Here is a 26,058-nt window from a genome sequence, read left to right as displayed (position 1 = left end):
CCCCTCCCCACCTCACCCTTAACTGTGAATGGCAGCCAAGAGAATGCGCACTCAAGCATAAGGTTGAAGCCTCCAACAGGCCTCATTAGCCGTGACTCAGTGGGCAGCTCTCTCGCCCGAGTCAAAAGGTTGTGGGTTCAAGCCCCACTCTAGGGACTTGAGCTCCTCATCTAGGATGGTATCTCAGTGTGGTACTGAGGGAGTGCTACACTGCCTTTTGGATGAAACGTTAAACCGAGGCCACCCTCTCAGGTGGGCATGGCATTTCCCGTGGCACTATTCGAAGAAGAGCGGGGCGTTCTCTCCGGTTTCCTGGCCAACATTTATCCCTCAACCAACACCTGGAACATATGGGGGTAGAACTGGGTCTTGGGTGGTAGCACAAACGGGGCAGTATCGCATTGACCGCCCGTTAAACACCTCCCCCGATATGGAATTCCATTGACTGCAATGGAATTCCGTATCAGGCGGGGAGTATCGCGGGTGGCCAAACCCAGGGTGCCCATTTTGCACAGCCGCCCATGTGTTTCTACCTCATGATCTGGCCATTTATCTCATTGCTGTTTGTGGGAGCTTGCTGTGTGCAAATTGGCTGCTGCGTTTCCTACATTACAACAGTAACTACATGGCTGTAAAGCACCTTCGGACATCCTGAGGTCATGAAAGATGTTATATAAATGCAAGTCTTTCTGCTTATTAACATCCCTTACTTTCCTAGGTGGAGGCTGGCAGGATCAAGTCGGAGGCCTGGTGCCTGGTATCAAGATTGGTCGGTTCCAAACCCCAGTTGCCCCTCCGAGTGAACGTTGAGCGCATTGCAGTGACGGACGAGTTTGTGAAGACCCTGAATGACCACTTGCTGCTGGTGTACACGGGGAAAACACGGCTTGCACGCAACCTTCTCCAGGTTAGAGCGCTCGTCACATAACGGTGGTGGTCTCAGGAGCAGGCTGAGATCACTCTGTCGAGTCTCTAGTACTTTTATATTACAGGTGTAGCACGATACCCTCTGCCCTTCAGGAACTCCCAGCAGAAAATATCATGGGAAACCTGAAACTATGTTGCTGTTTTAAATTCACTGAGCTAGGCTCTTCCATTGGTGCAGTTGATCTGAGCCATAAGACCAGGTAGGTCCCGGGTATGACCTACACCCTGTGCTGAGTTGGCTCAGTGGGTAGCACTGTTGCCTCTGAGTCAGAAGATGATGGGTTCAAGCCCCACTCCAGGACTTGTGTACATAATCTAGGCTGACACTTCCCTCAGCAATACATTGTCGGAGATGCCGTCATTCAGATGAGACATTGGGGGAAAAATTGGGTTGCTTTGCACCAGCACCTAGCGCCTGGGTGTGGCGCTGCTATCGCCTCCTGTGAAATTGAGTAGGAGGTTAGCGGTAACGCCCTGTGGTGCTGTGCCTCTGGCGATGACGTCATTGCAGCGCCCCGCTTGCTCGCACTCCCTGACCTATCGCTGGACGATATGTCCAACAGGGTCAGGGTGCCATGTTTGCGGTCATGCAAATTAAAAGGCAGGTGCCAGGCGGCCATCTTTTTGGGGGGGCCATCTGCCAGCACCTGCCCACTTTTGCCTTCTGCTGCGGGGTGCCGGCTGCGATCGGGCAGCCTGGCACTCCTTGAGTGCCGGGCTGTTTTGCCGGCACCCCGCTCCCCGGTGGTCCAGCAGGGCCCCGGTGCGTGCTGCGCTAGGCCCCTCCCCTTTAATCAGGGGTGGGAGGCGTAATGTGCCGTGACGCTGTTGCGCATAGCGCCACAATATTGAATGGGAGCACCCCAAGAGGGAGGGGGAGCAGTTCCAGTAGCGCCCACCTCCTGCTTGGGGCGTTACCATTCAATTTTTGCTGCGGGGGCGCTAACTTTTTCAGGGCATTAAAAGTAGCGCCCCAGCAATGTTACCGCACCAAAGGAGGCGCGAGCCAATTGTCCCCCCATTAAACTGAGGTTCTCTCATATGGATGTCAAAGATTCTTTGAGTTAGCTGATCTTAGACAGGGAATAGATTGAGACAGCCCAAACTCACTCATGTCAGACCCTGAGAGCTTGTAGAGAGAGACTTTCATCCCTTCACTCTGGCTAAACTCAAATCTGAGAGCCGAGAGTGCTTTCCTACAGCTTGAGTCAGATGTTGATGATGATGTGGATTTGGGTCAATTGAAATTTCAAGACTGAGATGGATAGATTTCTGTTGGGTAGGGATATAATGGGATATGGAACAAAGGTGGGTAGATGGAGTTAAATTACAGCTCAGCCCTGATCTAATTGAATGAAGGAACAGGGTCGAGGGGCTCCTCCTGTTCCTACGTTGGCTGATTTTTCTCTCCCTTACAAAAACAAAATGCGCAATGTCCAAGTGACCCTCCCTCCATCAACTTGGCTCCCAATAGTTGAAACTCACCAAACTGAGGTAAGTAAGCTCGAGTGATCTTTCCACGTGCCAGATTTGTATTAAAATAAAGACTCCACCTGTGTCTCACTCACGCAGTAAGGTTCCTTCCTGACCAGATCTTCAGGAGAGACACCCCCATAATCTAAAATTAGCAAGGCCGGGTAGGAGTGAAATCGGGAACCACTTTTTCCACACAGAGGGCTGTGAAAATATGGAATTCTCTCCCCCAAAAGGCTGTGAATGCTGAGGAACAATTGAAATGTTCAAGACTAGCGATAGATTTTTGATAGGTAAGGGCATCAAGAGATAGGGAGTTGAGGTACAGATCAGACATGATCTAATTGAATGGTGGGACAGGCTCGTGGGGCTGAATGGCCTCCTCTTGTCCCTATTTTCCTCCGGAACACTTTCCTCGGGCAGGGTAAATTAGAAAGAGGGTTAACCCGGGTACCAGGAGCTCCCAGTTACCAGTGAGAGTAGCATCAGCAGAGGCCAGTGAGGAGCTCCTGGTCTGAGGCCGCTGGAAGTGGCCGATGTGAACAATCTAGAAGTAGAACCGATCCCGGTTTCTGTGATTGTTTTGGTTGCTTCACAGGATGTGCTGAGGAATTGGTACGCCCGGCTGCCGAGTATTGTGGAGAATGCTGACGCACTGGTCAGGAACGCGGAGGAATGTGCACAAGCTTTTATCAAAGGTAAGCAAGGATGCAGGAGCACGTGCAATCTGCCCTACCACAGACTCTCATTGTGGGAAAGGCACCACCTTGTGTAGTATGGAGCAAAAAGTTCCAGGTAAGATCCCAGATACAGCCACTTCCCACAGCGATACTAAACCGTAAAAGGCTAGAAGGGCCCAGGTTCACTCTCTGGCCTGGCCTGAGTTAGAGTCAGTCTCTGGCCTGGCCTGAGTTACAGTCACTCTTTGGCCTGACCTGAGTTAGAGTCAGTCTCTGGCCTGGCCTGAGTTAGAGTCAGTCTCTGGCCTGGCCTGAGTTAGAGTCAGTCTGTGGCCTGGCCTGAGTTAGAGTCAGTCTCTGGCCTGGCCTGAGTTAGAGTCAGTCTCTGGCCTGGCCTGAGTTAGAGTCAGTCTCTGGCCTGGCCTGAGTTAGAGTCAGTCTCTGGCCTGGCCTGAGTTAGAGTCAGTCTCTGGCCTGGCCTGAGTTACAGTCACTCTCTGGCCTGGCCTGAGTTAGAGTCACTCTTTGGCCTGGCCTGAGTTAGAGTCAGTCTCTGGCCTGAGTTAGAGTCAGTCTCTGGCCTGGCCTGAGTTAGAGTCACTCTTTGGCCTGGCTTGAGTTAGAGTCAGTCTCTGGCCTGAGTTAGAGTCAGTCTCTGGCCTGGCCTGAGTTAGAGTCACTCTTTGGCCTGGCTTGAGTTAGAGTCAGTCTCTGGCCTGGCCTGAGTTAGAGTCAGTCTCTGGCCTGGCCTGAGTTAGAGTCAGTCTCTGGCCTGGCCTGAGTTAGAGTCAGTCTCTGGCCTGGCTTGAGTTAGAGTCAGTCTCTGGCCTGGCCTGAGTTAGAGTCAGTCTCTGGCCTGTCCTGAGTTAGAGTCAGTCTCTGGCCTGGCTTGAGTTAGAGTCAGTCTCTGGCCTGGCCTGAGTTAGAGTCACTCTCTGGCCTGGCCTGAGTTAGAGTCACTCTCTGGCCTGGCCTAAGTTACCTGATCTTAGCCCAGACAGTATGGTCTACTCCTCTAAATTCAAATGATTTAATGGTTCCATTTTACTTTTGCACTAGATTCCCACTTTGCCATGTTATTTATGTTGTTCAATTCAAATCATCGGATAATTTAAAAAATGCACTTTGAATGACCAGGAGCAGCCGAGAGCGAGAGTCCCGAAGGCTGTGTTGCCTACCCGGTGCCAGGGTTAAGGACATCTCCTCTGGGCTGGAAATAAACTTGTCGTGGTCCATGTTGGTACAAACGACGTAGATAGGACTAGGAAGCCGGTTCTGTTAAAGGAGTATGAGCAGCTGGGGGTCAAATTAAAAAACAGAACCTCAAGGGTAATAATTACCTGAGCCACGAGCGAATTTGGCTAGGACAAATAAAATTAGAGAGTTAAATGCGTGGCTCAAAGACTGGTGTGGGAGAAATGGGTTTTGCTTCCTGGGACACTGGCACCAGTACTGGGGCAGAAGGGAGCTGTTCCGTTGGGATGGGCTTCACTTGGCCAGTGCTGGGACTAGAGTCCTGGCGGATCATATAACTAGGGCTGTAGAGAGGGCTTTAAACTAACTAGTGGGGGGGAGGTTCCTAGAGAGCAAATAATAAAAATGACAACAGAGAAGGTCATAGACTTAGGTAGCAGTGGGGAAATTAAAAACCAGAGCGTGTCAGGAAGTGGCAGAAGGTATGGAGTAAAAGGTAAAGTAATAAAAAGGGCAAAAGCAGGAACTAAGTGTCACAAAACATATTTGAAAGTTCTCTATCTGAATGCACGTAGCATTCGTAACAAAATAGACGAGTTAATGGCACAAATAACTACATATGGGTATGATCTTGTGGCCATTACAGAAACATGGCTGCAGGGTTACAATGCCTGGGAATTAAACATACCAGGTTATTTAACGATCAGGAAGGACAGGCAGGAAGGAATGGGGAGGTGGGGTGGCTATGTTAATAAAGGAAGGAATCACTGTAATACAGAGAAATGATATTGGGTCAAAAGATCAGGATAATGAAACAGTTTGGGTGGAGGTAAGGAATAATAAGGGGAAAAAAACACTAGTGGGCATAGTCTATAGGCCTCCGAACAGTTGCAACTCTGTTGGACGGAGTATCAATCAGGAAATAGTTGAGGCTTGTAATAAGGGAACATCTATAATTATGGGGGATTTTAACTATCATATTAATTGGACAAATCAAATTGGGCAGGGCTGCCTTGAGGATGAGTTCATTGAGTGTATTAGGGATGGGTTTCTTGAGCAGTATGTAACTGAACCAACCAGGGGGCAAGCAACCTTAGATCTGGTCCTGTGTAACGAGACAGGATTAATTAAAAATGTCCTAGTAAAGGATCCCCTTGGAATGAGTGACCATAACATGGTTGAATTCCATATTCAATTAGAGGGTGAGAAGGTTGGATCTCAAACAAGCGTGCTAAGCTTGAATAAAGGAGACTATGAAGATATGAGAGCGGAATTGAGTAGAGTGGATTGGGAAAATAGATTAAAGGGTAAGACGATACATGATCAGTGGTGTACATTTAAGGAATTATTTTACAACTTCCAAAAAAATATATATTCCACTGAGAAGGGTGTAAAAGAAAAGACAGCCATCTGTGGCTAAGTAAAGAAATTAAGGATAGTATTCGAATAAAAACAAGGGCATATAAGGTAGCCAAATTTAGTGGGAGGATAGAGGATTGGGAAAACTTTAAAAGACAGCAAAAAGTAACAAAAAGATTGATTAAGAAAGGGAAGATAGATTATGAAAGTAAATTAGCAAAAAATATAAAAACAGATAGTAAGAGTTTTTATAGTTATATAAAAAGAAAAAGGGTGGCTAAAGTAAATGTTGGTCCCTTAGAGGATGAGACCGGGAAATTAATGGTGGGAAATATGGAGATGGCAAAAACACTGAATGAATATTTTGTATCAGTCTTTACAGTAGAAGACACTAAGCATATCCCAACACTGGACAAACAGGGGGCTATGGGGGGAGGAGCTAAACACGATCAAAATCACTAAGGAAGTGGTACTCGGTAAAATAATGGGATTCAAGGCGGATAAATCACCTGGACCTGATGGCTTACATCCTAGGGTCTTGAGGGAAGTGGCGGTAGGGATTGTGGATGCATTGGTAATAATTTTCCAAAACTCCCTGGAATCAGCAATGGTCCCGGCAGACTGGAAAACTGCTAATGTAACGCCCTTATTTAAAAAGGGCAGTAGACAGAAGGCTGGAAACTATAGACCAGTTAGCCTAACATCTGTGGTAGGTAAAATATTGGAGTCCATTATTAAGGAGACAGTAACAGGACATTTGGATAATCATAATTTAATAGGACAAAGTCAGCATGGTTTTATGAAGGGGAAGTCATGTTTGTTTGCTGGAGTTCTTTGAGGAAGTAACATATAGGGTGGATAAAGGGGAACCAGTGGACGTAGTGTATTTAGACTTCCAAAAGGCATTTGACAAGGTGCCACACAAAAGATTATTGCTTAAGATAAAAAATCACGGGATTGGGGGTAATATTCTGGCATGGATAGAGGATTGGCTATCAAACAGAAAGCAGAGAGTCGGGATAAATGGTTCATTCTCGGACTGGCAATCAGTAACTAGTGGTGCTCCACAGGGGTCAGTGCTGGGTCCCCAACTCTTTACAATCTATATTAACGATTTGGAGGAGGGGACCGAGTGTCACATATCAAAGTTTGCAGATGATACTAAGATGGGAGGGAAAGTAGTGAGTGAGGAGGACATAAAAAACCTGCAAGGGGACATAGACAGGCTAAGTAAGTGGGCAGAGATTTGGCAGATGGAATACAATACTGGAAAGTGTGAGGTTATGCACTTTGGCAGGAAAAATCGTAGAGCAAGTTATTATCTTAATGGCAAGAAACTGGAAAGTACTGAAGTACAAAGGGATCTGGGGGTCCTGGTGCACGAAACTCAAAAGGTTAGTATGCAGGTGCAGCAAGTGATTAAGAAGGCCAATGGAATGTTGGCTTTCATTGCTAGGGGGATAGAATATAAAAATAGGGAGGTATTGCTTCAGTTGTACAAGGTATTGGTGAGACCGCACCTGGAATACTGCATACAGTTTTGGTGTCCATACTTAAGAAAAGACATACTTGCTCTCGAGTCAGTACAAAGAAGGTTCACTCGGTTAATTCCGGGGATGAGGGGATGGACATATGAGGAGAGGTTGAGTAGATTGGGACTCTACTCATTGGAGTTCAGAAGAATGAGAGGCGATCTTATTGAAACATATAAGATTGTGAAGGGGTTGGATCGGGTGGATGCGGGGAGGATGTTCCCGATGATGGGTGAAACTCGAACTAGGGGGCATAGGCTTAGAATAAGGGGCTGCTCTTTCAAAACTGAGATGAGGAGGAACTACTTCACTCAGAGGGTGGTAGGTCCATGGAATATGCTGCCCCAAAAAGCTGTAGAAGCTACATCATTATGTTGTGTATGTAATATGTGTGCTACTTTGAACCTATGGACAGGACTGCACTACTTGTTGGGCGTAGTGATACGCAGTACCACTCCTGGCCATAGGGGTATAAATAGTACTGTGGGTACTGATCCCCCTCAGTTCCCACCTGTGGGCATGAAGTAAAGACCTATGTATAGTCCCTACCTCCAACCAGTAAAGACCTGTTTGAGTTATACGTTTAAGTCTTTGTGTTAATTGTTCAATACAATACACATACTTAACACTGGCGACGAGTCGGTTCGAACCCTGCGGCAGTTATTCCACAGCGGCTTCGTCCAAAGACAGGACGTTGAAGAGAGGTTCCAATCCTCAACACCCCACTGAAAACTGAAGGGCAGCAGAAATCCTGACAGCTTCCAGCGACTGGAAGCGACAGGCATTAGGACCCTGAAGCCTCCATAACCTCGTGGGTAAGCCAGAGCCCGGGAGGGCGCGAGCGGGTAAGCCAGAGCCCGGGAGGGAGCGAGCAAGAGCTGCCGAGCGGGTGAGCCAGAGGCCGGGAGCCGCTTCAAGCGGGAGGCGCTTAGCGGGCCAGCGATCGCACCGGTGATAAGGGCTGAGAACCGTTTCGGGCGGGCGGCGCACCAGCGATCGCACAGGAGATAAGAGCCGCAGTCGGGCTGAAAGTCAGCGACGAGAAGCGCGGGAAAACCGCCATTGAAGTGGGCGGGGAGAGCGAGAAGCGCGGGAAAGCCGCCATTTTTCGCGGGAAAACCGCTGGGGAAGAAGGCAGAAGCGGGAAAACCGCCATTTTGTGGGCGGAGGACGACGGCAAGAGCGGGAAGCCGCCATCTTGGATAACAGTTAAAAAAAAATCTGAGAAATTGCAAATCTGATAAAGTACTACAATGCCTAAACACGGGAATATTAGCAACTTTGATAGTGACATCGAAGATTGGGCCATATATGTTGAACGAGTTAAAAATTATTGTAAGGCCAATAAAATTCGTGAGGCTGATAAAGCACTAACATTATTAAATTTAATGGGTGCGAAGACATACGGGCAATTGAAACACCTGTTATCACCAGATGAACCGGCGGATAAGACGTTCGATGAGATTGTTACTGTCCTGAAAGATCATCTAAACCCCACGCCGCTGATGCTAGCGGAACGATTTAAATTTTACGACAGAAGGCAGCTACAGCATGAAAGCAATGCTGATGATTTGCTGGAATTGCGTAAATTAGCGAAATATTGCCAGTTTGGAACGGGACTGACAGAGGCACTTCGAGACAAATTTGTGTGTGGTTTATTTAAACAGGATACACAAAAGCGACTGCTAGAGGAGAATGAGCTGACGCTTGAGAAGGCGGTCACTATGGCAGCAGCACACGAAGCCGCAGCGAGAGGCACGGCAGTAATGCAGCTACGGTCACCGGAGCTCAGTGCACACAAATTGGGTGTGAGTTCTGGCAAATGTTATCGTTGTGGAAAGACAACGCATGATCAGAACCAGTGTTGGTTTAAAAACCAAGAATGTAGAACTTGTGGTAGGCTTGGACATATAGCTAGAGTATGCAGGTCAGGGAAGAAGACCAGCAACAAGAAGTCACCGCAAGGAAAATACGCAAAGGTACACAAGGTGACCGAACAGGAGTCCGATTCAGACGCTAGCAGTAATGAACTGGCTAGCTTAAGCTGTAATGAACTGGCTAGCTTAAGAGTACTCAACGCTGGTAAGGGTGCAGACCTCCAGACAATTTGGGTCACTCTTCAGATAGAAGGAGTCCAAGTAAAACTGGAATTGGACACTGGATCGGCATTGACGGTCATAAATAAGAAAGATTACGGGAAGTTATTCCAACATATTCCCCTACAGGATACGGGGATTATATTGAAAACATACACGGGGCAAAGAGTGTACCCCATCGGGAAAATAGAGGTTGCAGTGGTCCACAAGGGCGAAGACAGTCAAATAATGGACTTATATGTGATATCTGAAGGAGGTCCTCCACTACTAGGACGGGAGTGGATTAGGAAAATGAATATGGACTGGCATTTCCTACAAACAATAACGAGTGAGAACTCGGTGAAGATAGTCGGCCCAGACTCTGGAACGGATGATGGTAAGCCCAACTCAGGTGCAAAAGACAAAGTTTCAGCACAGAATTCCACTGAGCAACAACAACATAGTTTAACTGTGGATTCTGAGTCTGGCAAGTCTACTGATGTGCCCATTTCTGAGGGACACCGGGCTCGAACTCAACTCCATTTCAAACTACAACAGCAATTAGAACAAATGCTTCGCCGTTTTGAGCAAGAGTTGAATGCAACGAAAGAGTTCTTTGATATAGAGTTGGAGAATCTGGAAAGACAACAGAAGCAGCTGATGGAGAAAATGGAGCAGGAGCACACAAAACGTCTGATGTCAGAGGAGTTAACGGTCAGCCAACTCCTGCATATGCTGAAGGACAGGACTCTGAAATGGGAAAAACTTGAACATGAACTTCAATATTCAAACGAAAGGGGTTCGGAGCTCTCAAAGGTTATTGGAAGAGCTGAGGTGGCAACACAGACTGAGATGACTGCAACAGAGCAGCCCTTGGATGCCAAAAGTACGCTGACTCACGTCAACATAGAACAACAGACCGCTGAAACAGCTGCTCCGGTAGAGGGATTGCATAGTCCGATCAATCAATCTCCAAAGGAAGTTGAAGTATTAAAATCACAAATGAGGTCACTAGTAAACGACTTGCTGAAAGCCCAGAAAAAGCTGGATGCAGAGGTACACATGAAGAAGTCTCTTCAGGAAAGATGTCTGGATTTGGAACAAGAGCTGGCTAACGTCCAGCTGGGTATGGAGGAAATAGACGACCCTCTCACTGGTCTAGCTCAGGACGACACCGAATATTACTATGACCTGGTGGACGACACCGAATATTACGATGTCCTGTCCTGCCCAGCTTGTAACTTCGACTCCCAAAGTGCAGAAATCATGGAGGAGCACCAAAAGTCTACGGAACATCGGGAGAAGCTGGCTCTACGACGGAAACAGGAGGAAGAGAAGGAGGAACTGCGCATGCAGCTGGCAGCTGTGGCAGCTGACAATGGAGCCCAGAGAGTCTCCAAGAAGCAGAAAAGGAAAAGTAAAAACAGAAGATGACCCATCTGAACCATTATCACCTCTACCAGATCACACACGTGGTCCCTCCGAACGGAGCCAATTCAGTTCGGAAGTTCAAACTGTTAAATCCATGGAAGGACTATTGAATGAGTCACTCCAACAACGTGAACCGACTACACCACAGAGATTGAATCTGTGAACTGTTTTCCGCAGAGACTGAATCTGTGATCTGTTTTGACATGAAGTTATCTATGTGTGGTAAACCACTTTTATCGTTACACTATAGTTATCACTGTTGTATTGTTATCACCGTTATCACTGTTGTATCACGATACGAGGTCGCCTCTTGTCGCGCTGTTATACCTGGGCTGACCACCTCCGACTCCGCCCATGGCTCCACCTACCTGCCCAGGTATAAAGGTAGTCGACTGGCTGGTATTCCTCCTTGTTGGACCCGATCACCCACGAGGGTGGGCTCTGTTATTTAGTCAATAAAAACCTTTAGTTACGTTCCTAACTCGTCGCTTTTTATTGGACGAATTGATAGGTATATCAATTTTATTGACTAAATTTTAAAGATGTCTACTACTGGCCAGCCAGAAGCCCTCCCAGAAGCACAGCCACACCAGCCGGCTTGGCTGCAAGCCCTCAAACCACCGTACCTGGATCTAAACCCACAGGCAGCAAACGCAGCCCTCAACTTCAAACACTGGCTGGACTGCTTCGAATCCTACCTGGAAGAATCCGGCGCCCCGCAGAGATCCAAACTAAGACTTCTGAACGCCCAAGCGAGCCCGAGAGTATACGCACTCATCCAGGACACGACTACGTACGAGGCCGCTATCAACCTACTGAAACAGCAGTACCGCAGCCCGGTAAATTACATGTACACCAGGCACCTCCTAAGATCCCGCCCGCAACAGCCAGGAGAGTCTGTAGCTGAATTTTTACGGGCGCTAAGAGCACTCGGCAGGAACTGTGACTTTAAAGCGGTGACGGCTGTTGAAAATACGGAAGATAATATCCGCGATGCCTTTGTGAAAGGCCTACGGTCCGACTACTCACGGCAAAGACTGCTTGAAGCTAAAGACCTCGACCTGGACAAAGCTGAAGCCCTCGCTCTCTCCCTGGAGGTGGCCCATCAGGACCAGGAGGCGTTTTCCAGGTACTGCTCGCGACCCTGGGACTCGGGCCCGACCCCTACCGCAATACCCTTCGCAGCGCCGCCCCCGGGACCTACCTCAGCGTCCCGGACCCGACCGGGCCTGCCACCCCCGGTACCGGCTCCGACATCGGGCACCCGCGATCGGGCCGCCGGCTGCTTCTTTTGCGGCCAGGAGAAGCACCCGAGGTCGCGCTGCCCAGCCAGGAACTCTACCTGCGCAACCTGCAGGAAGAAAGGCCACTTCTCTAAGGCCTGCAGGAGCGGATCTTCAGAGGCCAGCAGTGCCTCATGCGAACTGTGGGGGCGGCCATCTTCTTTCACGGCAACTGAGGCCAGTATCCCCACACGTGAGTCATGGGGGCGGCCATCTTTGATCAAGGCAACCGACCCCAATAGTGCCTCATGTGAGTTATGGGGGCAGCCATCTTCTCCGCCATTTTGTCCTACCTCGTGGGAGACGCCATTTTACCCACCACGCCCGACTGCCACCGGGCCCCCGGACCCGACGACCGCCTCGCCCGCAGACGACAACGACTCGCTTACCTACACGCTAGCCTCCGTCACTCTGGATCAAGCCCGCCCACACCACCTGTCCAAGTCGATGATGGACATCAAAGTAAACGGCCACGCCACGACCTGCCTGTTCGACAGCGGAAGCACGGAGAGCTTCATCCACCCAGACACGGTGAGCCACTACTCCCTCCCTGTCCTGCCAACGCGCAACCGAATCTCGATGGCATCGAGGTCCCACGCCACGGACATTAGCGGCTACTGTGCTGTGACCTTGTCGGTTAAGGGTACAGAGTATAAAAACTTTAAACTCCTCGTCCTCCCCCAGCTCTGCGCTGCCGTCCTACTAGGGCTGGACTTCCAATCCCACCTCCAAAGTGTAACCCTAGCATACGGTGGACCCCTCCCCCCACTCACAGTCGACAACCAGTGAAGGTTAAACCGCCCACCGCGTAACACCTGCAGCCTATCCACCCTCAAGGTGCCGCCACCTTCCCTGTTCGCTAACCTCACCCCCGACTGCAAACCCGTCGCTACCAAGAGCAGGCGGTACAGCGCTGGGGACAGAGCTTTCATTAGCTCTGAGGTGCAGCGTCTCCTGAAGGAGGGCATCATCGAGGGGAGCAACAGCCCCTGGCGTGCCCAGGTCGTGGTCGTTAAGACCGGCGATAAAAATCGCCTGGTCATCGACTACAGCCAGACCATAAACAGATACACCCAGCTGGACGCATACCCCCTTCCCCGCATATCTGACATGGTCAATCAGATTGCACAATACCGCGTATTCTCGACCATCGACCTTAAGTCGGCCTACCACCAACTCCCTATCCACCCCGAGGACCGCCAGTACACCGCCTTCGAGGCGAATGGGCGCCTATACCACTTCCTTAGGGTCCCCTTCGGTGTCACCAACGGGGTCTCGGTCTTCCAAAGGGAGATGGACCGGATGGTTGACCAGAACGGACTGCAGGCCACATTCCCCTACCTAGATAACGTCACCATCTGCGGCCGCGACCGGCAGGACCACGACGTGAATCTGGAGAAATTCCTCCGTACAGCCCAACGGCTGAACCTCACCTACAATAAGGAGAAATGTGTGTTTAACACCTCGCGCCTTGCCATCCTTGGCTGTGTAGTAGAGAACGGACTCATCGGCCCCGACCCCGAAAGAATGCGCCCCCTCATGGAGCTACCCCTCCCCCACTGCCCTAAGGCACTTAAGAGAACCCTGGGGCTCTTCGCCTACTATGCCCAATGGGTGCCCAATTATGCGGACAAAGCCAGACCCCTCATGAAGTCCACATCCTTCCCCCTTACGGAGGAAGCGTGCGCAGCCTTCTCCCTCATTAAGGGAGACATTGCCAAGGCCACTATGCACGCAGTGGATGAGTCCATCCCCTTCCAAGTCGAGAGCGATGCATCCGACTTCGCCCTAGCCGCCACCCTTAACCAGGAGGGGAGACCGGTGGCCTTCTTCTCAAGGACCCTACAGGGCCCTGAGATCCGACACTCGTCGGTCGAGAAGGAGGCCCAGGCGATTGTGGAGGCGGTACGACGCTGGAGGCACTACCTGGCAGGCAAACGATTTACCCTCCTTACCGACCAACGTTCGGTCGCTTTTATGTTTAATAACAAGCTGAGGGGCAAAATCAAGAATGACAAGATCTTGAGGTGGAGAATCGAGCTCTCCACCTACGATTATGATATCTTGTACCAGCCAGGTAAGCTGAACGAACCCCCCGATGCTCTGTCACGAATTACATGCGCCAGCGCGCAAAGTGATAGACTTCAGACCCTCCACAACGACCTCTGCCACCCCGGGGTCACCAGACTTTACCACTTCATTAAGGCCCGCAACCTGCCCTACTCCATCGAGGAGGTCAGGACCATAACCAGGAACTGCCAGACCTGTGCCGAGTGCAAACCGCACTTCTTTAGGCCGGACAGAGCAAGCCTGATCAAGGCCACCCGCCCCTTCGAGCGCCTGAGCATCGACTTTAAGGGGCCCCTCCCGTCCTCTGACCGTAACGTGTACTTCCTCAACATTGTTGATGAGTACTCCCGTTTCCCCTTTGCCTTCCCCTGCCCAGACATGACCAGTACCACGGTCATTAAATGCCTGAACGACCTCTTCGCCTTGTTCGGGTTCCCAAACTATATACATAGTGACCGGGGCTCCTCTTTCATGAGCGAGGAACTCCGTCAGTTCCTACTAGCGAGAGGTATTGCAGCAAGTAGGACCACCAGCTACAACCCCCGAGGGAACGGCCAGGTGGAAAGAGAGAACGCGACGGTATGGAAGGCCGTCCTCTTAGCCTTAAAGTCTAAGGGCCTCCCAACCTCCCGCTGGCAGGAAGTCCTCCCGACAGCGCTGCACTCCATCCGGTCACTACTTTGCACTGCCGTTAACGCCACCCCCCATGAACGAATGTTTGTTTTCCCCAGGAAGTCGACTACGGGAACCACTCTACCAACCTGGCTGACCTCTCCGGGGCCCGTCTTGCTGCGAAAGCACGTGAGGGCCCATAAAACAGACCCCCTGGTCGAGAGGGTGAACCTCCTGCACGCCAACCCCCAGTACGCCTACGTGGCTTACCCAGACGGGCGGGAGGACACTGTCTCCTTACGAGACCTCGCACCCTCGGGCACTCCGGAGACACCACCTTTACCCCCCCCCACCACCCCCCCAATTCCAGCCCAGGTAGACGGCATGCCGGAACCCCACGAGCCTTCGCCGACCACGCAGACACCAGCACTAACACCGGATAATGCAGCACCGCCGCTGCGACGATCGGAGAGGCTTACGAGGCCTCCGGACAGACTGACATACCAGAACTGGTAGTACACTTCACCCCGCCGGACTCAAATCTAAACAAGGGGTGAATGTGGTAAACCACTTTTATCGTTACACTATAGTTATCACTGTTGTATTGTTATCACCGTTATCACTGTTGTATCACGATACGAGGTCGCCTCTTGTCGCGCTGTTATACCTGGGCTGACCACCTCCGACTCCGCCCATGGCTCCACCTACCTGCCCAGGTATAAAGGTAGTCGACTGGCTGGTATTCCTCCTTGTTGGACCCGATCACCCACGAGGGTGGGCTCTGTTATTTAGTCAATAAAAACCTTTAGTTACGTTCCTAACTCGTCGCTTTTTATTGGACGAATTGATAGGTATATCACTATGTATCTATGTTATTCTGTTATGTAAACCTGAAGTTATATATGTATATATGTTATTACGTTATGTTAAATGGGGAGATGACTGTAAAGCTAGGAAGGGAGGAATGTTGTGTATGTAATATGTGTGCTACTTTGAACCTATGGACAGGACTGCACTACTTGTTGGGCGTAGTGATACGCAGTACCACTCCTGGCCATAGGGGTATAAATAGTACTGTGGGTACTGATCCCCCTCAGTTCCCGCCTGTGGGCATGAAGTAAAGACCTATGTATAGTCCCTACCTCCAACCAGTAAAGACCTGTTTGAGTTATACGTTTAAGTCTTTGTGTTAATTGTTCAATACAATACACATACTTAACACATTACATAAATTTAAAACAGAAATAGACAGTTTCCTAGAAGTAAAGGGAATATAGGGTTATGGGGAACGGGCAGGAATTTGGACATGAGTCTAGGTTCGGATTGGTCATGGCCCTGTGGGTAGCGGAGCAGGCCCAGGGGCCATGTAGCCTGATCCTGCTCCTATTTCGTGTGTCTAATTCTGTTAGATTCAGGAGATGGTTCAGTGATAGTAGATTGGCGGTTAGGATCAGATCAGCCATGATCTTATTGAATGGCGGAGCAGGCTCGAGGGGCCGATTGGCCTACTCCTGCTCCTATTTCTTATGTTCTTATGACTGTAGTTGGAACTACAGCTGGCTTTGGTGCTCCTGGGCTAGAGGAGATTTAATGGGGTTCTTGTTCCTGATCACTCTCCACTGACCCCTGCTGGAAAATGTGTGTGTGGTCATTAGTTGAGGACAGATTCCGGCCACACTCACTACTTGGGCTCACACAGGAAGAACAGTCACTTAGGTAAGGTATGGTAGGCCAGCCAGTGCCTGTGTATCTGTACGGCACCTGGGACTTCTGGTCTGCATGGCTTAGTATCACTGTGGGCCAGTGGCTTTACCCAGGACTAAGCTATCGATGGGGGCCAATGTGCAATTGTGGCTCCAAATACAGTCTAACTCCTAGGCCGCGATTTTGTAAATGGATGCGGGTTGGGAGAGGGTCAGGTGGTTTCCGGCTTCCAGTTGCACCCCCAACTGCATCCGGCCCACGGACGTGATTTTACGCTGATTGACCTTGTCAAGCCCGCCCTCAATTTAAGAGGAAGCTGGTTGATGCGCTATCAATTACTCATAAAAGACTGAGAGTTAAGAGAGTAACTAAAGGCTTTTATTAACAAAAGAATGAAGGTCTGCCTCGAGTGGTCGACCGGTCCAGAAATACAAAGGGCTGGGGAGCAGTCACCTTTATACTAGGACTTGTGGGAGGAGTCAGCCGAGGCATGTACACAGTGGAATACAAACAGTGGTTTACCACATTCACCCCTTGTTTAAAATTGAGTCCGGCGGGGTGAAGTGTATTAAAAATTAGTGTATTGGAGTCTCTCCGGAGGTCTTGTCTGCCGCTGTGATCGGCGTGGCGACGGCAGGGGTAGTGGAGCTTCCGGCGTCGAGTCCTGTGTAGGCTGTGGCACAGGCGTGTCGTCCTCGTAGATGTCGAGCGGGTCGCGGGGCCCAGGCCTGCCGTCTGCTGGGGCTGGATATCGGATCGTGGGGGGGGGTGGTAGTGAGTAGTGGGTTACTGCGGCCCCCGAGGGTGCAAGGTCTCTTATGGAGACTGTGTCCTCCCGCCCGTCCGGGTATGCAATGTAAGCATACTGGGGGTTGGCGTGGAGGAGGTCGACCCTCTCGACCAGGGGGTCCGTTTTATGGGTCCTCACGTGTCTTCTCAGTAGGACCGGCCCTGGGGACGTCAGCCATGGCGGTAGCGATGTCCCCGATGTGGACTTCCTTGGGAAGACAAACATTTTCTCATGAGGGGTGGCGTTAGTGGCAGTGCAGAGCAGTGACCGAATAGAGTGGAGCGCATCGGGGAGCACATCCTGCCAGCGGGATGTTGGAAGGCCCCTAGACTTTAAGGCTAGCAGGGCGGCCTTCCAAACTGTCGCATTTTCTCTTTCCACCTGTCCGTTCCCCCGGGGGTTGTAACTGGTGGTCCTGCTTGTGGCAATACCCCTAGTTAGCAGGTACTGACGGAGTTCGTCGCTCATAAACGATGAGCCCCGGTCGCTATGGATATAGCTGGGGAAACCGAACAGGGTGAAGAGGTCGTTCAGACATTTAATGACCGTGGCACTGGTCATGTCCGGGCAGGGGATGGCGAACGGGAAACGGGAGTACTCATCAATAATATTGAGGAAGTACACATTGCGGTCGGAGGAGGGGAGAGGCCCTTTAAAATCAACGCTCAGGCGCTCGAAGGGGCGAGTGGCTTTTATCAGGTGGGCCCTGTCTGGTCTATAAAAGTGCGGTTTGCACTCAGCGCAGACTTGGCAGTTCCTGGTCATGGTCCTGACCTCCTCAGGTTGCGGGCCTTGATGAAGTGGAAGAACCTGGTGACCCCTGGGTGGCAGAGGTCATTGTGGAGGGCCCGCAGTCTATCGATCTGCGCGCTGGCGCAGGTGCCACGCGATAGCGCATCCGGGGGTTCATTGAGCTTCCCGGGCCGGTACAAGATCTCGTAATTGTAGGTGGAAAGTTTGATTCTCCACCTCAAGATCTTGTCATTTTTGATTTTGCCCCTCTGCTTGTTGTTAAACATGAAAGCAACTGAACGCTGGTCAGTGAGCAGGGTAAATCGTTTTCCGGCCAGGTAGTGCCTCCAATGACGCACAGCCTCCACAATCGCCTGGGCCTCCTTCTCAACAGCGGAGTGTCTGGTCTCCAGGCCTTGGAGGGTTCGTGAAAAGAAGGCCACGGGTCTCCCCGCCTGATTGAGGGTAGCGGCCAGGGCAAAGTCGGACGCGTCGCTTTCCACCTGGAAGGGGATGGATTCATCCACTGCGTGCATGGTGGCTTTGGCAATGTCCTCCTTGATACGGTGGAAGGCTAAGCGGGCCTCTGCCGTCAAGGGAAAAGAGGTGGACTTGATCAGCGGACGGGCCTTGTCCGCATAGTAGGGGACCCACTGGGCGTAATAGGAGAAAAACCCTAGGCACCTCTTCAGGGCCTTGAGGCAGTGGGAGTTCCATAAGGGGACGCATCCGGTCGGGGTCGGGGCCGATGGCTCCGTGTTCCACAACGCAGCCAAGGATGGCGAGGCGGTTTGTGCGGAATATGCACTTCTCCTTGTTATATGTCAGGTTCAGGAGTTGGGCGGTGCGGAGGAATTTTTCGAGGTTTGCGTCATGGTCCTGCAAGTCACGGCCGCAGATGGTCACATTGTCCAGATATGGGAAAGTGGCCTGCAACGCATTTTGATCTACCATCCGGTCCATCTCCCTTTGGAAGACGGAGACCCCGTTGGTGACGCCAAAGGGAACCCTAAGGAAGTGATAGAGGCGGCCGTTTGCCTCAAAGGCAGTATACTGGCGGTCCTCAGGGCGGATAGGGAGCTGGTGGTACGCTGATTTCAGGTCAATGGTCGAGAAGACGCGGTACTGCGCGATCTGGTTGACCATATCAGCTATGCGGGGGAGTGGGTAGGCGTCCAGCAGGGTGTAGCGATTTATTTTCTGGCTGTAGTCGATGACCAGGCGCTGCTTCTCGCCGGTCTTAACGACCACAACCTGGGCTCGCCAGGGGCTGGTGCTGCCCTCAATAATCCCTTCCTTCAGGAGCCGCTCCACTTCGGTTTTAATGAAAACCCTGTCCCCGGCACTGTATCGCCTGCTCTTTGTGGCGATGGGCTTACAGTCGGGGGTGAGGTTAGCAAACAGTGCGGGGGGGGTGACTCTGAGTGTGGAGAGGTTGCACCTGGTGCGCGGCGGGCAATTTGGAAGCTGCTGGCTGCGGACTGTGAGTGGGGGTAGGGGTCCACCGTACGCCATCGTAACACTTTAAGGTGGCACTGAAAATCTAACCCCAGCAGGACGGCAGCGCAGAGGTCGGGCAGGACCAGAAGTTTAAAATGATCGTACACAGTCCCGTCTACTACGAGTGTCACCACGCAGTAGCCGCCGATGTCCGCCGACTGGGACTCGGAGGCCATAGAAATCCGGTGGTGCGCAGGCAGGACTGGGAGAGAGCAACGCCGCACCGTGTCGGGGTGGATGAAGCTCTCCGTGCTCCCAGAGTCAAAAAGGCAGATTGTATCGTGACCATTTACCTTAATGTCCATTGTGGAACTGGCCAGCTGGTGCGGTCTCACTTGGTCCAGTGTAACGGATGCCAGCGTAGGGGTCGGTGTGTCGCTGCGGGTATCAGATGAGGCGGTGTTGGGGGCCTGCTGCGTTCCAGCTGTCGTCCAAGATGGCGGCGTCCATGATCCCCATGTGGCTGGAGGCGTCCAAAATGGCTGCTGTACCGGTGGTTCGCACATGGCCGGGGAGGCCCAAGATGGCGGCCCGCATGGCCCACACGCGGCGCTGCTGGGGTTCGGGGTGGCTTTGGCCCGGCAGACGCTAGCGTAGTGTCCCTTCTTCCCGCAGCCCGAGCAGATCGCGTTTTTCGCCGGGCAGCGCACTCTGGGGTGTTTTGCCTGGCCACAGAAGTAGCATTTCTGGCCTTGGGGCACTGCTGTCTGGCCTTGGGACACTGCTGCGGTAGTTGGGCCGTTGCTGGGGTGTGACGGCGCTATGAGGCGGTCCTACCGTGTCCCAGGCTGTCATTCTCCGCGGCGTCCACGGTGCAGAGGAGTAGGCATCCATGCCCCGGTAGGCTGCATCCAATGATAGTGCGAGTTCAGAGGCCTTGTTGAGGTCGAGGTCACTCTGCTCCAACAGTCGCTGTCGGGTGTAATTGGATCTGTGGCCCGCTACAAAAGCGTCCCGGATAAGTTCCTCTGTGTACACGGCGGCCTTTACATCCTTACAACCACAGGCCCGGCCAAGCACAGACAGTGCCTGAAGGTATTCCACGGTCGATTCCCCAGGTTGTTGTTTACGACTCCCCAGAAGGTGCCTGGCGTACACTTCGTTCACTGGGCGCGTGTACTGGTCCTTGAGGAGCTTGATAGCGTCCGCGTACGAGGTCGCGTCTTGGATGACCGAGTACACTCGGTGGTTCACTTTGGAGGTCAGGACATCCAGTTTGTCCTCGTCCGATTTGATTGCTGCGGAGGCGGTCAGGAATTTTTCGAAACACTTAAGCCAGTGAGTAAACTTGGTGGATGAGTCCGCCTCCCGATGATCTAAGTCCAGGCATGCTGGTGTGAGGATCTCCATTATAAAAATTTTGTTAATAAAATTGATGCGCTATCAATTACTCATAAAAGACTGAGAGTTAAGAGAGTAACTAAAGGCTTTTATTAACAAAAGAATGAAGGTCTGCCTCGAGTGGTCGACCGGTCCAGAAATACAAAGGGCTGGGGAGCAGTCACCTTTATACTAGGACTTGTGGGAGGAGTCAGCCGAGGCATGTCCAGGCATGTACACAGTGGAATACAAACAGTGGTTTACCACACTGGTCAGGTGACGTTTTTTGATAATGTGTCATCTGCAGGTTTTCTTAAAGGGACCACGCACAATTTTTTTTTGACAGCTGATTTCTCAGTGTTTGACAGCATTGAGGTGCTGCAAACACTGACAATCACTGTACAAAGGTGAGCTCTTGCACCCAGGCTCTCCAATGACTCTCTCCATAGGCTGGAACAGATGGCAGCTGCAGGTGTGGTGACAGAAGCGATGTCACTGGTGAGAGAGGTTCTCCCAATGAGATGGCACTAGACATCCAATTCAAAACTTGTTACCTAAAGAAATGTGTAAATGCATTAAAAATGATTTTCCCAACATTTTCTTACCTCTGAGACTCACCAGTGCACCATTGGATCCTTCTGCAGCTGTCATCAATGCAGAAACACTACAGCAGACTCATAACACGCCACATTTACCTGGCGTGGTGTCCGGATGTCAGGAAGCCTGAGGCAGAAGCAGCAAAATTAAATAATAGCCTGTCAACTACTCTTAACTACCTGTTAATAGGCAGGCAATTGGCTTTAATCCTCTTCCCGCTGCTAGGTATCGGGTCCATGCGCAAATTGGCAACCCGACACTTGGGAAAATTGTTTGGAGGCGGGTTGATGGTGGGATCGGACCCCGCCATCAATCAAAATGATTTTAACCATTGACCCGCCTCCAAACCCACCCTCAGTGCCGATAAAATCACGGCCCTAGTGTCAGCCTTGGCTCAGTGGTCACACTCTGAGTCAGCAGTTGTTTGCTCAAGCCCCACTCCAGAGACTTGAGCACGATACAGACTGTCACAGTACTGAGGGAGTGCTACTGTCAGAGGTGCCATCTTTCGGATGAGACGTTAAACCAAGTCTGCCCTTTCGGGTGGACGTAAAAGATCCCATGGTACTATTTCTAAAAGTTCTCCCGGTGTCCTGGCTAGCATTTATCCTTCAACCAGCATCACTCAAACATTTATTTCATTGCTGTTTGTGGGAACTTGCTGGGTGCAAACCGCCATGTTTTCCTGCATTACCACAGTGACGACACTTCAGTAGTACTGCACCAGCTGTGAAGTGCTTTGGGACATCCTGAGTATATGACAAGTGCTACGTAAAGTTCTTTCTCTCATACGCAGTTGGAGTCCGCAGCTTCAGGAGAGAGAAAAAAATGTACATTAAAAAGTATAATCTGTGTATTTGACAGGTGATCTCTCCCAGATCGGGCAGTGCCTGAACACCTACTGGCAGCAGAAGAAGTGCATGGCCCCCGGGTGTGAACCGTCCGCGGTCCAACAGATGATGGCAGTCCTACACCCCCATGTTCACGGGCAGAGCTTGGCCGGGGCGGGCGGTGGAGGCTTCCTTTACCTCCTGACCAGGAAACCTCGGCAGAAGGAGGAAATCGAGAGGATACTGAAAGTGAGCGAGGTAAGGTGGCCAGCTGTCACTGAAACCCCCACAGTGCACCATCACGGAATCGCTGTTTCCTGCTGAGCTCCAATCACATTCCTTGGCTGCAGTGGAATCCCAAACTGCTTCAATCCTCTGCAAGTTCAGTCGCACATTCCCAACGCTATGATCTTGGGGTGAGGAGCAGGGATTTGGATTTGACTGTTTACATTAAGGTGACCTAAACTTTGGGGAGGAAAAATTGTAGGCATTGCGGGATATAAGGAAGGGAGTGAAATTGGTCTTTGCCAGAAGCGCAAAGTAGCCATAGCGCATCGGGAGCCTGATTTTTTTTTCCCCATTGAAGTAGACCAATTTCACCCCAAGGTGCCCAGTTTTTGGAGTGCCATTGTTTTAGATACCTCTACTGTGTTGCTTAATATTTACCTTTTAATTCATATGTTTTTCCTCTCCTCTGTGATATCCCATACCTGATTCAGACAGGTCCACTGCACTCCAGGGCACTTCCTGCTGAGCCAGTCTGTCTCACTAATGGGACCTGGAGGGGCAGACTTGTCACGGGTGGGGTGGGGGGGAGGGGGCTGCAATTCTTCCCACTCGGCTCCCGATAACCCTGCAAGTCTAGGCCGGTGAGATGAGGTCCTGCCTGGCCAAACACCAGGAAGCTTGTTAGTGCCGTGTGCTAGTAAACTGTTGCAGTTTCAGCTGGTTTTACTCCAGCAGTACCCCTGTGCACACCCGGGAGTCTGCAAACCTTGGCCTTTACCAACCTGCAGCTAAGGTGTCTAGACTTGGATAAGGTGGGTCTGTCCCTAAAGGGAGAGTCTGTGCCCTCCATAATAAGCAAACAAAACTCTATCCATGGTGATTTTTCTATACCTTGGTTTGCTCAGCATGGTGACGGTTTCTATCCATTCAGACCCCCAACCAACCAAAGGTTTTAGTTTCTTTTTGTTGCCCTCTCCTGAAGGCACCGACTCTGGTTGGGGACAGCTCCACGGGCATAAACAACCCTTGTCCAAGTCACATGTGGGTTGGCAGGCTGCTCAACTGTGAGTGGCATCACAGCCAAGCCAGAACTTGTCCTCCACTGATGTTCGCGCATGGTGCACTTTCCAGCACTGGATAGTGGCAGGAACGGGAACCCTAGTCTTCCTACTGCTGTCCGGGCTGAGATCAGTTGACTCAAGGTAGACTGGGATAGTATGCTCTGTGTCGCTCAGTACCAAACTGGGTGATGTCTTTACCCACTGAACTATTGAGGCAATCCATGACAACCTGAACCTGTCATAGTCACTTAAAAGTTCCTTTTCTCTCTGTTATTTAGATCCTCCCACACACTACTTGCTGAGTGAGAGTGAAGATCTGCTCCTATAGCTCCGCTCTTTAATGACTCAACTCAGCACCTTCCTGTAGGGCAGAGGATGCACGGGGGCAGTGCAGATTCACCAATGGTACCGGGGCTAAAAGAGTTAAATTATGAGGGCAGGTTGCATAGACTAGGCTTGTATTCCCTGGAGTATAGAAAATTAAGGGGTGAACTAATTGAGGTGTTTAAGATGATTAAAGGATTTGATAGGGTGGATAGAGAGAAACTATTTCCTCTGGTGGGAGAGACCAGAACAAGGGGACATAACCTTAAAATTAGAGCCAGGCCGTTCAGGGGTGATGTCAGGAGGCACTCCTTCACACAGAGGGTAGTGGAAATCTGGAGCACTCTCTCCCAAAAAGCTGTTGAGGGTTGGGGGTCAATCGAAAAATTCAAAACTGAGATTGATAGATTTTTGTTAGGAAAAGGGTATTAAGGGTCACGGAACCAAGGCAGGTAGATGGAGTTAAGATACAGATCAGCCATGATCTAATTGAATGGCAGAACAGGCTCAAGGGGCAGAATGGTCTCCTCCTGTTCCTATCGAATTCATGTGGGAATTGCCTGTAAAGCTCAGAGCTGAAAGGTAAGGGGAGCACCTCCCCGTCCGTGTAGTTAGCAGAAAAGGAAATTTCCCACTTTTTAAGAGCTATACTGGCCCTCGGACCCCGCACCCTCTCCAAGTTTTTTGGAGACACACCCCATTTCCAGCGAGGTCTGCCCCTCCCCCTCTCATAATGAGTAGTTTGAGTGGCTGCCCAGCAATTTCTAAAATGTTACCTGAATACCAAAATCTGTCTTTGTAAAATAATCCGTATTTCTCCACCTCCTGCTGCCCTGCAGCCACTAGTCATTAAGGTTAAGGCGGCTCTCGATGAATTTTTCATCATCGGCAAGAGAAATATCAGACTTTGTGCCAGGCTCCCTATCTGCTCCTAGCCAGAATCCCAGCTCTCACTCTCTCCAGGGAGCTACTGGTCTGTTGTTGGGAAGGTGAGGGTGATATGTTAATGGATCTGAATTCTGACCTCCTTACAGGGTTTGGGGAACTTCAATGTCCATGAGGTGGAGGTAGATGAGACTGGAATCACCGTGTGTCTGACTGCAACAGAGGGACAATCGAATCCTACACAGATTATCTCCTGCCCGACCGAATAACACTTGGGTTAAACCAGCATCATGCATAAACTTTGGACTATCATAAATAAATCAGGGCGAAATCACTGGGAATAATGAAGAATTTGATTACATTTAAGAGAATTTCAAATCATTGGAGGTAGCGTTAACGTTTTTGACAGCATGGTTTATTTTTATGAAGACAAATGGATCAGAATCATTCCCGTGTATGCTACACATCGCACAGCAGTCGGCATTGACCTGAAGCGATTACTTTGTCGAGAGTTCAGATGCTGCTGCGACTGTAAGGATGAAGTTTGAATGCTTTGTAACTTGATTCACACTCCGGGACTATGTTACTGCCTTGAAGTGACACTTCAGGAGATTTTGGGTCAGTTGTTTTTTTTTGGGAGGGTGTGGGGAATGAGACTTTTTAAATTATTATTCATTCTTGGGATGTGGGCGTCACTGGCACAGCCAGCAATTATTGCCCATCCCTAGTTGTCCTGGTTTGATACAACTGAGTGTCTTGCTGGGCCACTTCAGAGGGCCGTTAAGTCAACCACATTGCTGTGGAACTGGAGTCACATACAGGCCCGATCGGGTAAGGATGGCAGATTTCCTTCCCTACAGGACAGCAGTGAACCAATTGGGTTTTTATGACAATCCGACAGCTTCGGGGTCACTTTTACTAATAACCAGCTTTTTATTTCCAAAGTGTTTTAACTGAATTCAAGCAGCCCTGGTGGGATTTGAATTTTTGTTCTCTGGATTACTAATCCAGGTCCCTGGGTTATTAGTGCAGTAACATAAGCACTACACTACAGTACCATTGACCACCTCGTTAGGGTTCCCACACATTCCCAGGACAGGCAGATGACCTGCTCTGAATGCTGCTTTAATGCTCGCCACTCGGAGCAAATGGAGCAACCCCAGGGTGATTCTCCATCCTGGGGACGTACCCTTCCCCTGGGGTGGGAAGAGGCTCGTGTTGGACCAAATGACATGTTCCTGTCCTGTAAATACTTTGTAATTCTTGTAGGCAGAGAGTTGTTATTAAGGGCAGTGGGATTAGTATTGGAGAGCTCTAGCAAAGAGCCAGCACAGACACAATGGGCCAAATGGCCTCTTTCTGTGCTGTAAAGTCCTGTGGTTCTATGGGATTGATGATTCTCTGCTGAGACCGTGGTAATTGTGTCACAATTAAAATCACCAAAGGATGAA

At 50.6% G+C, this 26,058-nt stretch overlaps 1 protein-coding gene across 1 annotated transcript in view; it reads left to right on the top strand.

Moving 5' to 3' along the window:
• Window positions 1-26,058, top strand: part of LOC147116219 (L-fucose kinase-like) — a 56,167-nt gene extending 30,109 nt beyond the window's left edge. Inside the window, exons 2-5 of the mRNA XM_085992022.1 lie at window positions 719-907; window positions 2,999-3,098; window positions 22,144-22,367; window positions 24,757-26,058. Of these exons, the coding sequence (XP_085848148.1) occupies window positions 719-907; window positions 2,999-3,098; window positions 22,144-22,367; window positions 24,757-24,876 (633 nt within the window). The 3' untranslated portion in view covers window positions 24,877-26,058. The remainder of the gene's footprint in view (window positions 1-718; window positions 908-2,998; window positions 3,099-22,143; window positions 22,368-24,756) is intronic.

Source organism: Somniosus microcephalus, chromosome 6 (genome assembly GCF_052327205.1).
Source record: "Somniosus microcephalus isolate GS21.2 chromosome 6, FLI_Smic_1.0, whole genome shotgun sequence".
NCBI classification, from domain to species: domain Eukaryota; kingdom Metazoa; phylum Chordata; class Chondrichthyes; order Squaliformes; family Somniosidae; genus Somniosus; species Somniosus microcephalus.
This window is presented reverse-complemented; position numbering and strand designations above follow the sequence as displayed.